Source organism: Lonchura striata, chromosome 3 (assembly GCF_050655825.1).
Source record: "Lonchura striata isolate lonStrDom1 chromosome 3, ASM5065582v1, whole genome shotgun sequence".
NCBI classification, from domain to species: domain Eukaryota; kingdom Metazoa; phylum Chordata; class Aves; order Passeriformes; family Estrildidae; genus Lonchura; species Lonchura striata.
In genome coordinates, this window is record NC_140705.1 from 111,616,880 (window position 1) to 111,631,426 (window position 14,547).

Genomic DNA, 14,547 nt, shown 5'->3' on the forward strand with positions numbered 1-14,547 from the left:
AATGTAACAAAGGCCACAATGCAAACCTAAAGCAGCTTAAGCTCTAGATTTCATGGGACACATTTCCTGCCAACTTCTAAACAGGGAAGCATGCTCCTGCTGGCGGAAACTGGAGGCAGGCCAGGGGAAAACCCTGACCCACTTCCACAGGGCTGCCACAGGAGCAGCCTGGCCTCTGGGCTGCCCTGGGACAGCAGGAGCCCAGAGCCCTGTGCTGTACCCAGGAATGGCTCAGCTGCACATGCACCCTCCTGCTCCTCTCCCTGCCCCACAGCTGAGCAGCCCGACAGCTCCAGGGGCACTGGCAGAGCACAGCTCATTGCAGGGGCACACGGGGCACAGCTGTTCCCTGGCAATGTGCACAGGCTCTCTGGGCTGCCACAAGAGCCTTCCTCCCACCAGAGAGAGCCCAGCTCCCCCTCACCTCTGTGTGAGGCTGAGCCATGCTCAGCCTTCACCTTGTCTTCAGTCTGGAGTTTCTTCAGGCACCCCATGTCATGACTAGGAAGGGCGATGGAGAAAGCGGGGGCAGATGCACGCCCTTCCTTCATATTTCGTCATTTTTGGCACAGCTAAGAGGTCAAATCCGGAGGTGTCCAACTCAGCATTTGGTCATCTTCCTGGAGAACATCCTGCCTTCACCAGCACAGAATGTTGGAGAGGTTCTCCCGCATGTATGGAGGTTTGCTGGCAGCACACTTCTTCAGTTTGTTGCCCATAACCTCATAGAGGGCCAGGGCAAGCCTGGTGGCCACCGTGCGGACGTTGGCACTTCGGACAGGCAGAGCTTTTTTGTCCAGGAAGGACCAGAGCACAGGCAGGGCGTAGCGCTGGATGACTTCAGGGCTCCTGGCGTAAACCCACTCCACGAGCTCTGCCGGGAGAGAGGCACAGCTTCTTACCCACCAGCCTCCATGCAAACAAGGGTCTACCTCTGCTTTTGCTGCTTGGAAGCCTCTCTGGCTAAGATCAGTGAAAGAGCATGCACAACCCCATGATCCAGAAACGGGCAAAGCAGCTGGTGATCCTTGAAACAGAACCACCAACGCCTCAGGACTAATTTCTCCAACCAGAGCCTTGTCCCTGTGGCAGACTTTGTACCTTTACTAAATTATTTCACAATCTATTTCTGCATGAACAATGACTGAAATATCAAATTGCCTTTTATTCCTATTAAGGAGTTGTCTAAACCCACACTGAAGATTTGGAAATGCACCCTAGAGAGGCAATTAAGAGTTTTCTAGTAAAAGGGATGATTCCATGTTTGTAACTTTGATGTCAAGTACCAAATGTCTAATCTGACTCTTCCCTTTGCTCAGTGGCACACAGCAAAGGGCAGTATGAGAACACACTTCAAAACTCCAGCCCCCCAGAGATGGCTGCTCCTTGACAGCTGGATAAGAAATATCAGTGATTAGCTGGTGTCTTTGGCAGAATGATTTTGTAGCTCACAACACAGAGCTGTTTCAAACTTCAGCGTGTCTTAGAGAATTACCCAGACCCCATTGCCGTGGCATTTGGGCATCTCCACATTTTAATGGCATTTCCTCTCCAATGTTAATGGCATTTTTTCTTATAATGTCCACTGAAATAGGGGCATAGAGAGAGAAAAATGCTACACAAGCAGATTGAAATTTAACCAAAACGCAAGTATTTTTCTCACATTGTTTCTGAAATCTGCTCTCTGCTCATTTTCTGAACTGAACTATATCAAACAAAGACAAAAATTTACTACTAACAGTATATTTGGAGGCCATACCTGCGATACAATCTGCGACATCCAGCAGAGCTTGGCCACTCATTTGGGTCCATTGATTGCTGCACTCTTTCATCAGTGATATTTTATCTACAAATGAAACATATGTTTTTGCTCACTCTTCTGAGGTCATAGGAAAAGACAGTGAGGAGGGAAAGGTCAGGGGCAACCCCATTTTATACAAGAAAGTAAATTTCTGCTGATTTTTAAATCCTTTTCATCTTTCCTTCCAGCCTACTTGGCAGGGTTTAAGATCCCAAAAGAAAAGTTCTCCTTTCACATTTGTAAATTCAAGCTTGTCTTCTGTACCAGGAGCTATGTTAAAACATTTCACATCAGGGATCTCTAGAGTTCGGTCACATGTAAGCAGTGAAAAGGGTTTGTATCCCACAGCAAAAAGGAAGAACCCCATCCTTGGGACTCAGGCAGTTCCTGAGTTCACAAAGCAGTTGAGCAGGAGAAAGTGGAAATGCCCCTTGGAGACCTGCCTCTTCAACACTCCATTTTTCAGTCATTTTCAGAGCTGACATAAATCTGTGTGGCAAAGGAATTTAGAGCAGCCAGTGCCCATGTAGATATTTGCTAGAGCAATCTTGCCCCACACAAAACAATATGTTGAACAAGGCACCATTGACATCTGGATTTAGATTTGTTATAAATAAATTAACTTGGTGAATTGTAAGTTCCCCTTTGAAAAAAGAAAACAAAGAAGAAAGAGGGAAAATAGGCAGCTAATGCCTATAATGTAGAGCCTTCCAGATGGCTGCTCTGCAGAAGCTCTGATGGGCCAGTGTCCCTTCATGCCAACAGCCAAGCTGTTCATTTGGGAAGTCAGATGGGGCCCAAGCAAACTCCAAAACCCCTTTGCCTCTGAATTGTAGCAAAGCTGTAGTCCAGGACTTGCTCTTCAGACAAGCAGCACAGAGCCAAGGGCTCCTGGGACTTTTGGGAATTGCTGATCACATTGAAGCCTGTTTGGGGACTGGTGCATAAGGGGCTGCACCTCCACAGCTTCTGGTGGGTGTCAGCTGGAGCATTCCACAGACAACAGCAGCTATCAAGGCACTCAGTGTTCTCTTTGTGTGGGAGAGGCAGAGATGCAGTTGAGGAGAGTCCATGCTGGGGGTCAGCCTCACCTAAATGAGCAATTGATTCTTCCAGTGCTCTCATAGCCGCAGCGTGAACCCCGGGATCATTTGAGCTCAGGTTCTTTGCTATTCCTTCTACCAAACGGATCATCACAGGGTTCATGGCATCATCCAGGAGCCCTATGATTTCAGCTAGCACATCCAGCGCCTTCTGCCTCACTTTCTTGTGGCTGTCACATATTCTCAGGACAAAGTAATCAAAAATCTGTGAAGAGAACAAACAACATGAAAGCTGGATTAAAATGTCCTTGTTTGAAGAGTGGCTGCAGCACTCAGAAGATCCTTTCTCTCAGGTCAGCACTTGCTTGCCCAATTTCACTGTTTTCCTGTGGGCCACTCACTGGAATGGTTGTGCAACCTCATGCTGCTTGAAAGATTTTCTTCTGTTTTTAAGTGGTTTGGTTGGGGACAAAATAGTTCCTATGGTATTTCTCTCCACTATAAATCATTAAATCAATTCAATTTATTAATGAAAAAGGCTTCCTTTGCTTTACAAGTAAGGAAGCAGATATTTACAATGCCCATTTTTCTATATGGTTGCCTCACGTACTGAGGGCAATTATGATTTTGCCAAAACTATGGCTGGAGGAGATATAAGTTTTGTTTGTCTCAGAATCTGTGTCTGGAGAAGTGCAGGGCTCTGATCAACTCTTCCAGGATCTCTAACTAACAGGTGAACTTCTGAAATGTAATGTACTGTACAACTCTCATTAGAGCAGGTTCAGTCCACTTGACAGCCACATTATCAGGCACCTTTTTCTGGAAAAAGGGAAAAAGCAGTTACTGGGAGGAGAAGGCAGAGATCTGTTCTTAGCTGTTTTCCTCCTTTTCAAAGAGAATAAAAAGCCCCCCAAGAAGGGTGAGCACTGTCTTTACCAAGAGGATTAGGGACAAGGATGGAAATGAGTAGCCAGAGTTGTGCCTGTGCAAGACAAGATGGAGTCTACAGATGTATTCTTTAAAAAATCCTGGGTTTAAACAAACCCAGCCTGATACTTCTGTTCCCCATGCAAACCCATTTTTAATCTGGATTGTAATTTCCATGCTTTCAGTGGCTGAATTCCCTTCAATTAACCCAACTGGGAGTAGGAGACAGCAGCAGTTACACCAGAAGAAAATTCTGTCATCATCTGATGAACAGCATCAATAGGCACCTGCCAGACAAATACAGCTGGACTGAAATAACTTGTCCTGAAGCCTGGACCTGAATTAAATTTGTCTGGGTAAGAGGGACCAGCCTGTCCCAAACAGCCAGGATGTTGTGCCAAGACACACTGAATTACCTTTACAGGCTTGGGAAAGGAGCTAAAGGAAAGGAATAATGAAAATACCCTACATACTTGGACAATGTTATTGGAGATTAGCTGGGGGCTGTTTTTGCACAGCTCTAGGAGGAGTGCCACTCCTTCCAGCCGTGTTTGAAACCCCTTGGCTTCCAGGAGCTGGTAAAGTTTGTGGAGTGGCTCCATCTCTTTTGCAGCTGCAGGTAACGTGGCCTGGACTTTTGCATGGTGTAATAGGTGTCCATCAGAAGTAGACTCCACCCTGGAAAACAAAACCAAATTAGAACCTCTTGGTGATAATAGCTTCAGTTAAATGTGAGCAAATATCTTGAGCTTTCCTAATGATGTGATTTCAAGCTAGAAAAACATGAGGCTCTGAAGAACAACGTGGACCTTGTGACAATCATTACAGGAGACAAACTGCTAGTAACATTCTCGCCAGTTCTCACTCAGGAAAACCAAGGATGAGATGCATCTCATCTATCTTCAGATGGTTTCCAAGGTGCACTACTCACATTGCTTTGTGGGGAAAGAGAGATGCTACTTCCAAGTTTAAATGCCTCCTCATATGGGATGTGTGTGTCTTATAATAAGGAAACTCATCACTCCGGAGAAGTGCCTCTACAACCAGCCATGACAATTTGGAAAAGTAACTCAGATGCATCTGAGCAGGTGAACAGGGCCATATGTGAAGGATCCAGAAAATCAGTAACAGAGATAAAACCAGAAGCCAGACATCCCAGAACTATGCTCACATTTCATTTGCTTCCCTAGAGACTAGATCCACAGCTTAACAACCCCACTGGGAACAATTCTCCTCGATCAACCTGTCTCATCCATGAGCACGGGAAGATGCTACTGAGGCACGTGGTCACTTTCCTGACACCACTGAGTGTGACAGGGCTAAATAAATACCCTCTGTTATCAGAGGAGAACAGGTACAAGTAGCTCTGCCATTGGAATGAAGAGACAGCGAGGACCAAATTCCTGTCTTAAATGCTGATTGCAGCACAGGGGGAAATAAACCAAACATGCTGTCCATCAAGTAAACTATATGAAGGACGGGAATATCAAGACAAAAAGTCCACATTGAGACACCTGTTGACCAAAGCTGCTCAGGAATTGCCTTGCTACTTACTACTCAAACTTAGTACTGCTTGAGGGTAAGAAAACCATGACTCAGCCAGGCCAAACCACATGGTGAGAACTGCATCTTTGTGGAATGGCATCTTGCTTCTAGACTGGGACTTCTCATCAAAACATCCATCTAAAAAAGACTCTACTCAGATGAAAAAAGCCTTGGTTGAATTTACTTGTCTCAAGTCAGGCAGCAGAAACTTGGCCCTGTCATAGCCTCCACAACACCGCCCTTGCCACTGCACTGGATTGTCTGAGCTGCAACCAATGGGTGTCTTTTTGTCTCTCCATTTTTGTGAAAACCCTTCCAGAGAAGTTGTGTTCAGTGTAATGCAGAGGTAGATATTTTTTATCCTAGAGCATTTGTAGGGAAAGGAAACAATCTCTGGCACTGGTCATCTCTGTCAGAAAGATTTTCCTGAGGGAGAGGCATGTAAAACTTGTCATATGCTTGGTCACATCTCACAAAAGTGCTCAGTACCATTTGCTAGAAGACATCGTGGCCTGGGGCTTCTTGGGGCCATCATTCCTCTTCTCCACTGGCTCCTTGACAGCTGGCCATTCACTCTTCTGGTTTTCCATCTCCTACAAAGACATGGAGAAACCCCATCCATCTTTAGAATATAAAATAGGAAATTCCCTGTTTAAAACACCAGTTAGAACCGGGATCACTGCTATCAAGGCTTAGGGAAACATTTCCTAACTTACAGAAGGAAACAGACCAGAGATTCAGTGATGCCAACTCTTTGCTTTCTATAGCCCAAGGCAGGTTATGGGTGCTACCATACTGAGCAGCAGTCTAAAACCCCAAATTCATTAATCTTGAGCACAAATGGGAATTATGAAAACTGGTAGGCAATGAGTGTTCTTAAAGGAAGCAGCAGAAAAAATTGGACTCTTTGTGGGTCAGCCCATTGTGTTGGAAGTTGATTTGGTTCAACACTCACTCTCCCTGTGCCTGCACAAAGGCACACTCCTTTCTATATTTTTTCAATAAAAAAGTAAAATCCCCCTCCAAACAAACAAAGAATTTTTTGCTGGATGCTGCTGGATTCACCAAACTTCTTCCAGCTCCACAGGGCTTGAGAGCAGGGCAGTATTCCCAAAAGACAGATAGAAATTGTAGTAACTAGTCTTGACTTGGACATCTTTTGTATATTTGGAAATTTTCTTGGTACTACTACTTTGAGTGTCTTAAAGATACTGTTATCTTCAGACTGTTATCTCCTATTCTCTAATTGCTTTACTGGGGGCAGAGCAGGGACAGCGTGGTGGGGGCCTTACTCTTAAATGTAAATCCATTTTCTCCTCTTTCCCTTTCTTCATTGTGACCAATATTCAAAATATTCAAAATCTCACTTTTTCCCTAATAATATCAGTCCCTTTGCGGCTTGCAAATGAACAGGCTGAGGTTTACCAGCTCATTCCCAGGAGCAAAATGATTCAGCAGAAGAGGAATGAGATAAAGACAGATTGGGTATGTTTGATCTCGTATGAGTGGTGGCAGTACTTGCACAAAGGAGACATTTCTCCTGCTAAGCACTTACCTTCTTCTTAATTCTTGCCAGAATGTCTTCCAGGTCACAGGTGGAAAGAGATCGTTCCAAAAGCATTTTCAATTTTTGGTGACTCAGCAATATCTTTACCATCTCCTGTCCAAAATGCCTAAGGAGGGATGGAAGGAAGGATGGGAGAAAGGAAGGGAGGAAGGGAGGAAGGAAGGAAGGAAGAAAATGAAAATGAAAAAATGAACAAAGGAAGGGTATCTTAAACTCATCAGGTGCAATCCTTGCATGAGAAGGCATTACCTACTCAGCAAAGAGGGAAATTTCCCTCCACTTGACACTGCACAGTGTTGTCAGCTGAACACAAGAGACAAGAGGAGAATGTGGGGCCACAGAAAAATATCATTTCACTCTGAAACTGTGGGTGTTCCCAGAGAACATGCAAAATACATCTGCTTTGTTGTCAGAGCCTATTAGCAGTGTCCTGCTGCCATTGCACAATAATTTGCCTTTCTTTAACTGTCAGGGAAGCCAGGACAAAACACCTCATGCGTCCTATTGATTATTCTATACTATATGTATGCACAGAGGCAGCTAGTTGCTCTCGTGTTCTTGGCAGCTATTAATGGGAATTTCATCATCAAAGTAAGGGGCTTTTGGCAGTTTGGGTTGATCTGGCCACTAGGAAATCACAGTCTTCTTCAAGAAGAAATTTGGAGGTCACTGAGCCACAGATAACAGCATTGCAGAAATCTGTGGAAGGGGTTTAGAAAGACTGAACACATTGGCTAACAAACCTTGAAATATTTCTAGGAAAGTCTTAATGAGAAACAGATGTTTGGGATCCTTCAGTGAATAACATTAGCCAACACTTTGGCTTTGTGTTGTGCACCTAAGACCAAACAAAACTGTTTGACAGACTAATTGGAGCTCTTTTGATCTCAGTAAAGAATCCTTCAAGTTACAGGAAGTTGATAATGCACCTTTTTGCTGGCCAACCTCAGGTTACCAACTACAGTCATTTCCCAGGCAACCCAAAGCAGGGGTCACAGCACCAAGGCTGTCTGAGCTCAATAAGTGTTTGCACAATGCTCCCAGGCATGTGGAGTGACTCTTGGGGCCCCCTGCACATGGCCAGGAGCTGGACTGGGTGACCCTGACAGGTCCATTCCAACTCAGCATATTCTCTGAGTCTATGCCCCTTAGCCACACAGCGAGGTCACTTTTTATTTCCTTCAGTGTCCACTCATTTGTGGTTTTACCTTTCTAGCCAGACACAAAATGGTTTTCCTGTTTGAGGAGGTGAAATGAAGATCATTACCTTGTGTCCTGGTGACAGTCCTGTGCAAGCTTCCCTGCCACATGTGCCAACATCTCAGCCCTGGGTGTGCCTGCCAGCTTTGTGACTCCCATTCTCTCCATCAAAGACAGGAGGAGCTCGGCCGCGCACTTCCGCACCTGGATGTAGCGGCTCCTGGGAAGAAGAGAGAAACACTGGGCACAAGGAGAAGGAGCAACAGCAGCACAGGCCTTGGCCAGAGCCTGTTCCCTGTCCTTGCTGGGGGAAGGAGGCCCGGGCTCTCCCTGCAACTTCAGACACCTGTAGAAGGTTCTGCCCTCAGATAAACACAAAGTTAGCATTGTACAGAAGGACTGACTGCGAGGAAGAGGGAGGAATTCAGTCTCCCTGCACTATCCGATACTCCATTTCTTTCACAGTATTTTCTCTGAGAAAGATTACAAGAATAGATCACATACGAATTATTAAGAAATTAAGGACAATTCATGCTGACCCATCAGAGGGCACCCACTACACAGAGCTGCAGCAGGATTGATGCTCTTTCCACCCATTTCTCCCCAAATCTGCAGACCTTTGGAGAAAAACAAATGCAGGGAAAACATGCTGTGGGCTGTGAACTTGCAGAATATCCAGCAATGCAGCCTGTTTCTTCTGTAAGGCTTGGCAACGGATATATCTGAATGTTTTACCCTATTCCAAAGCTGAGGAAAGAGTGGCAGGCATTTTAGCCAGATTGTCCTGTTCTAGAGAGTGCCTCTTGGGAGCTATCAGCCCAGCACCAACAGTTAAGGCAGCATTTTCTTCAGCTGTCCCATGGTAGTTGGCCTGTGGAGGTGCCTGTAAAGTGATTCACCATCTCAAGGCTAAGCTGAAACATCAGTTTGAATTGAAAGTAGAGCTCTAAGGCCAGGACAGTCATACAAGACTCCTTTTGGCAGGAGCTCTACCTGCTGTGTAGGCTGTGCCTCACCAACGCATTCTCCCCCATGTGCTCTAGGCAGCAGCAAACACCCTCCTTATTTCTCAAATTAATGGCATCAAGAGGAGACATGGTTTTCCCAGGGTCTCTGTGGTTAGTGCTGTTAAATACCAAACACCATTCACAGCTGCAAAAGCACAAAAGCACAAGGCTCTATCCTTGGCCTTTCATTTCCCCAGTGGTTACCATGTCTAAGAAAATCTGACAGACTGGGAGAACTCCAGGAGGCAGCAGGAAGCTGCGTGAGAGGAGCTCTAGTTTGGATATCAGGAGAAAAGTTTTCCACCCAGAGGGTGGTTGGGCACTGGAACAGGCTCCCCAGGGCAGTGGTCACAGCACTAAGCCTGACAGAGTTGAAGAAGCATTTGGACAACAATCTCAGGCACTTGGTCTGACCCTTGGGCTGTTCTGTGCAAAGCCAAAAGCTGGACCTGATGATCCTGAAGGGCCCCTTCCAACTCCCCATATTCTACAGTTCTGTGATTCTGAGAAGTTCTATGATTCTGCTGCAGGAGGGCAGAAATAGGTGACAAGAGGAAAGAAATGAGGTAGATCAGAGAATCAAGTCCCTGAGTTCACAGAAGATGCAGGATACAGGACCCATTCCCACTCCCACCATTCCCACTCTCTCTCTCATCCCTTCCCCCACTCACACAGGAGAAGGTGAAGAATATCATTAAAAGAAGAACCTACTTGACTCCCCTGTCAATGAGAGTAGTCATTGCTCGTGCAGGAGTCACATTTTCCACCATGAGCCCCAGGGCGTGACAGGCTGCCTTCTGTATGAACTCTGGGGAGTTCCACACCATCTGGAGAAGGACTGGTGCAACCTCTTCTACCTCAGAGTCCATGTCCTTCTTCAAGTTTGCAAAGAACTCTCCCAGAGTGACAATTGCAGAGTAGGACACCTTTGAACGGAGGTTGGTCACCTGGGGAAGTCATGAGGGAAAACATAAGAATCACCTTGAAAAGAAATCAGTTGCCTTCAACAGAAGTCCCAGGAAATGACAAAACATCCTACTGTGTCCAGAGAAACATAAAAGCACAAGAAGAGCAGAAGAGCACAAGCACGGAAAGCACTTACCCAATTTCTGGCCTCAGACCTGCTTATTGCAGGCTTTAAAAAAAAAAAATCACTAAAGTGTTCTATTTTACACTTCTAAAATGCCCACTACTTCGATTTCAGGTCCTTTTGCTAGTAAATTAAAACAAGGACTGCTTTCAAATCATAAAGGCACAAGTCATAAAGATAAAAGAGTCAGGTGCTCCTATTCCAGAAAGCAACACTAGCAGCTGAAGCACTCAGCCAGGAAACAGAAAACTCAGCCTCAGGTCTACAGAATAATTTGCAGTGTTGAATTACAGCTTGGGCAGAGATTAGGATTCTGGTAAATAATGTCATCAGTGTCTCAGTTTCTGCATTTGCACATTGCATTATAATGGCACCTCACTCGAAGAACAAGTGTCAGATACCTGACCTACCAGTAAATACAGCTACATGTACACACAGAGCCTACAGAGAGCTGACAGACATTAGAAATAGAAGGTCTAAAACCAGAAATGAAGACATGCCCTGAGCACACATGGAGATGAACAAGCACATACCTACTCTACACACCATGTATGGAGTATGGGGAACAATTCAGAGCAATGTTCTCACCTCACTGGTAAGTGCCAAGCAAATATCCCGAAGTCGAGAGAGCAGGACATCTGAATGGGATTCAGCCAGCTGTTTGATCTTGAAGAGTCCCTTCTCCTTCTGCTCCCTGAAAGGCAAGTACCAAAAAGATTGATTGATATTTCTCTCCATCCAAGAACTAGGCAGCACCCTCTGAAATGACCAGGCTGGCAGCTCATCCAAACCACAGGAGGTGCTTTTCAAGGAGCACTTAATGAAATCGTGGAACACGTTGCCACAGGATGCTGTGGCTGTCAAAAGCATATAAAAATCCAAGAGGCAAACAGAGGGGTATCAGAGTCTTCATTTGTGGCTGTTTAAGAAGACAGTATTTCTGAAATCTCTGGCACATGATGCCCCTCTGTCACTGCTTCCTAGAAGCTGTGAGACTGAGCCATGCTGCTGTTTCTTGTCACCTCCCTGTACCAGTCCCTGAGACACAGTCCCATGGGGCTGTTACTGGGGCATTTTCCTTCCTTGTCAGCCCCAGCAGGCAGTTCAGCAGGGAGAGTCTGCGCTGCCACTCTGGAGCCGAGTTTCCACTCTTCAGTCTAAGCTTGTGTGTCACCCACTTCACCTCACACATTCCCCTAAAAAGCAGCAGGATGTCCTAGAAGATTCCACCCCTGGGCAAGAACTGTTGAAACCCTGGCTTTTCCCAAACCCCCCCGCCTAAAACAACCCCCACAACAGCAACATGTTATTTAAAAGTTGCAAAAAACTCCATCTCCCAACACTTGCTTTCTGTAGGCTCTCAGCCAGAGGAAGGTCTGTGAGGCATCAGGGCTGCAGCACAGGGCTGGTGACTGATCCCATGGGCACCCCTGAGTGTCATCCTGACCCCCACATCTGCAGGAGCTCTCTGCACCTCACAGGGCACCAAAGAGAAATGGGGAAGAGAAAGGGCAGAGCAAATGTGGCTGCACAAGGAGATGCATCGGGACAGATTTTTCATGCTTATGCCAGTGTGAATGGAGGCCTTACCCCTGTGTGAATGAAGCATCCACCAGAGAGTGATCAAAAAGACACCAAAAACAAAACCAATACCACCTAACATTGTAGGGTTATCATCTCTGGGCCTCCTTCTGCCTGTGTATAATTTTGGGACACATTGTGAGTATTGACAAAACATCTCAGGCCCATATGAAGCAGTGAGAAGGAAAAAACTGAATTCCAAAAGTGCAGGATTCCTAGAGGATTTTCTTTCTTTTTCCTTCTCTTCTGCCATGAGCCCTTAGGAGTAATGACAGACTGAGGGACTTGAAAGCACAACTCAGTCGGTTTCTCAGAAAGAAGAACTCCCTGGAGCTGTTTCTGGGACTGCCATGCAGGAGGTCACAGGGAGACCCTGTCACCTGCCATTGCTGGCAGCAGTGGGAGCAGAGAGGAATCTTAATCCCACTGGGTCAGTGGCCCAAGGCACCCAAACCTGCACGAAAAACTGCTGCCATCCTGCTCTGCCTTCAGTCAGCAAATCATCTCATCCCACAGCTTTCTCTCTCCCCTCAAGATTTCCTTTGCAGCCCCACAGAGCAGCAGGCAAACTGAGGAAACAGCATGGAGCTGCTGCAGCTGGAGCACTGCTGCAGAGCAAGGCTGAGGAAAGGCTGCTCTCAAATCTTTATCCTCTCAGTGCTCTGCAGTAGTTTCACCAGTGCCCTTCGGCCCTCTGGGCTCTTGGGGCTCAGAGGCAGCAGCAAGACTCACTTCTAACCAACCTTAGTGCTAAAATGGACACGGTGAACGGGGCCTTTCTTACCACTCATCGCTGCCGAGCGAGGAGAGCCCCTCCAGCAAGGACTTCTGTGGGTCGGCAGGGGCTGCGTTCTTCTGTACAGTCCCACGGCGCGGCTCTTCTCGGTGTTTGGCACCAGCGGCCGTCTCCGAGGTCACTGTAAGGACAGGGTCGGCCATGGGCGCTGCAGCCCCGGGCAGGGCACCCCGCCATGGAGCGGCCTGCAGCCCATCTCCCAGCCAGGGCTCCCTGGGCACACACGGGCACTGGGGCAGAGGCTTCCCTGCTGCCTGGCGCCTTGGGCTCCTTGCTTTCCCCCAGCCTCCCCGGCTGGGCACAGCTCCAGGCTGAACCTGACCATGGCCCCGCAGCGCCAGCTCCCCAGTGCCACAGGGGCCACAGCCAGCGGCAGGTTCCTGCGGCCACATCTATAGTCCCAGAATCTAGATGAACTGCTCTAGACTCTGTAGGGTTTTTGCGCTCCCTTGAATATTGTCACAAAGTATGGAGGAACCATATCATCAAAAATATTCAGACAGGAGCTAATCTGGGTGTCACTGATGTACCGCAGCCACTGACACCAGTGACAATGCTGAATTATGTAGACATACACATCTAGATTCACTATGGATGGAGAGCCACGTCAGGTTAGCTCTGAAAAGCTGCATGCAGAGCCGGACAGCAGCACAGGCAGAGGGCCCAGATGATGAGTGCACAACTGATCCTGGTGGTTCTTGTAGGTGCACAGTGAGACCCTGGCAGACTGCCCTGCAGCTTATCCCTGCAGTCACAGCAGCCTCCTGGCACCAGTGCTGCAGTTTGGATTATCAGGATGGGCAAAAGCCAGAGCTTAGGCCTTTACCACGATTTCATTCAGCTCAACTTTCCAGCAGATCTCTAAGAACCAACTGCTGCAGTACTACCAAGCTGGAGTAACTCCAAAGTAGCTTTGCTGTTCAATCTCAGGACAGGCTATGGACCCAGGATCCCAGCTGTGCTGGCTGAGGCAGAAGGCAGTTTGTGCTCCTTGGGCAAGGACAAACCCATGCAGGAAAAAGCTGCCATGGAGCAGGCTTACCTGAGGAGCTGTGTGGGACGCTGCCATCCCCACGGACGATGGGTGGTAAGGGCACATTGTCCTGCTTCCTCAAGACCTTTTTCTTCAAGGCACCACCAGGGTGTTTTTTCTGCACTCCAGAAGCTGTGCCATTGACAGGTGGTAGGTTAATCCCTGCAGGAACCAAATAGGAGTTTATAAGTGGAGGATGCTGGACAGGCTGATGATGAAAAGAGCCTGGAAACTTGCTGGAGGTGGGTAACATCTCTTTGTTATCCCAAAGAACTTCAAATATAGCAATAATATACCACTTTATACCAAGTATAACACTAAAATGGGCCAATGATCACAGAATCACAGAATCCAAGAAGAGTTTGGTTTGGAGGGCACCTTTAAGCACCATTTAGTCCAACCCCTGTGAGAAGGGACATCTTCATCTCTGGTGTTTTCATTAGAAGGAACTGAATTTTGTTTTTTTCAGGTTGAAAAGCATTCTTTTGGAGTCACCTTCTCTGGAGGCTGCTCTCCAGGAGAGAGTCTGAATCCTCAGTGTACTTTGCAAGACAGAATTTTCTACTCTGAAAGACTTTAGAGGTAAAGGTGGGAGGCTGATATATTCTGTTACTGACTCAGTGAGGCCATAGCGAAGACACTTCATGCCTCTGTATTTTTCTTTGGGAAACAGAAATAAATCCTATTTAAGCTTCCACTCAGATGCAAGCCAAACAGCCCCCCAGTCTGATTGCAACAATGTGCAAAGGGCAAGCAAGTGGTCAGAAAGGACCACAAGTGTAGCCACCACTTACTTGCTTCAGCTTCATCCCCGGGCTCAACTGTATCAGGAGGCTGCAAGAATCTTTTATTTTTTCTTCTATTCTTTATCCCTTCCACTATATGCTCTATGTCCTTTGGCTCTAAGTGCTCTTCAGCCAACTTCCACAATGCAGCACGGATCTAGGTGCAATGGAA

At 46.9% G+C, this 14,547-nt stretch overlaps 1 protein-coding gene across 1 annotated transcript; it reads right to left on the reverse strand.

The window, feature by feature from the left end:
• Nucleotides 1–638: 638 nt before the first annotated feature.
• On the reverse strand, nt 639–12,700 carry LOC110484853 (TOG array regulator of axonemal microtubules protein 2). The gene is made up of 10 exons (XM_077782529.2): nt 12,546–12,700; nt 10,769–10,874; nt 9,802–10,037; nt 8,151–8,303; nt 6,872–6,989; nt 5,806–5,909; nt 4,245–4,449; nt 2,893–3,109; nt 1,496–1,585; nt 639–874 (listed from the first exon to the last, which is right to left on the reverse strand). The coding sequence occupies exons 1-10, from the start codon at nt 12,698–12,700 to the stop codon at nt 639–641; spliced, it is 1,620 nt and encodes a 539-aa protein (XP_077638655.2).
• Between the last annotated feature and the right edge of the window lie 1,847 nt (nt 12,701–14,547).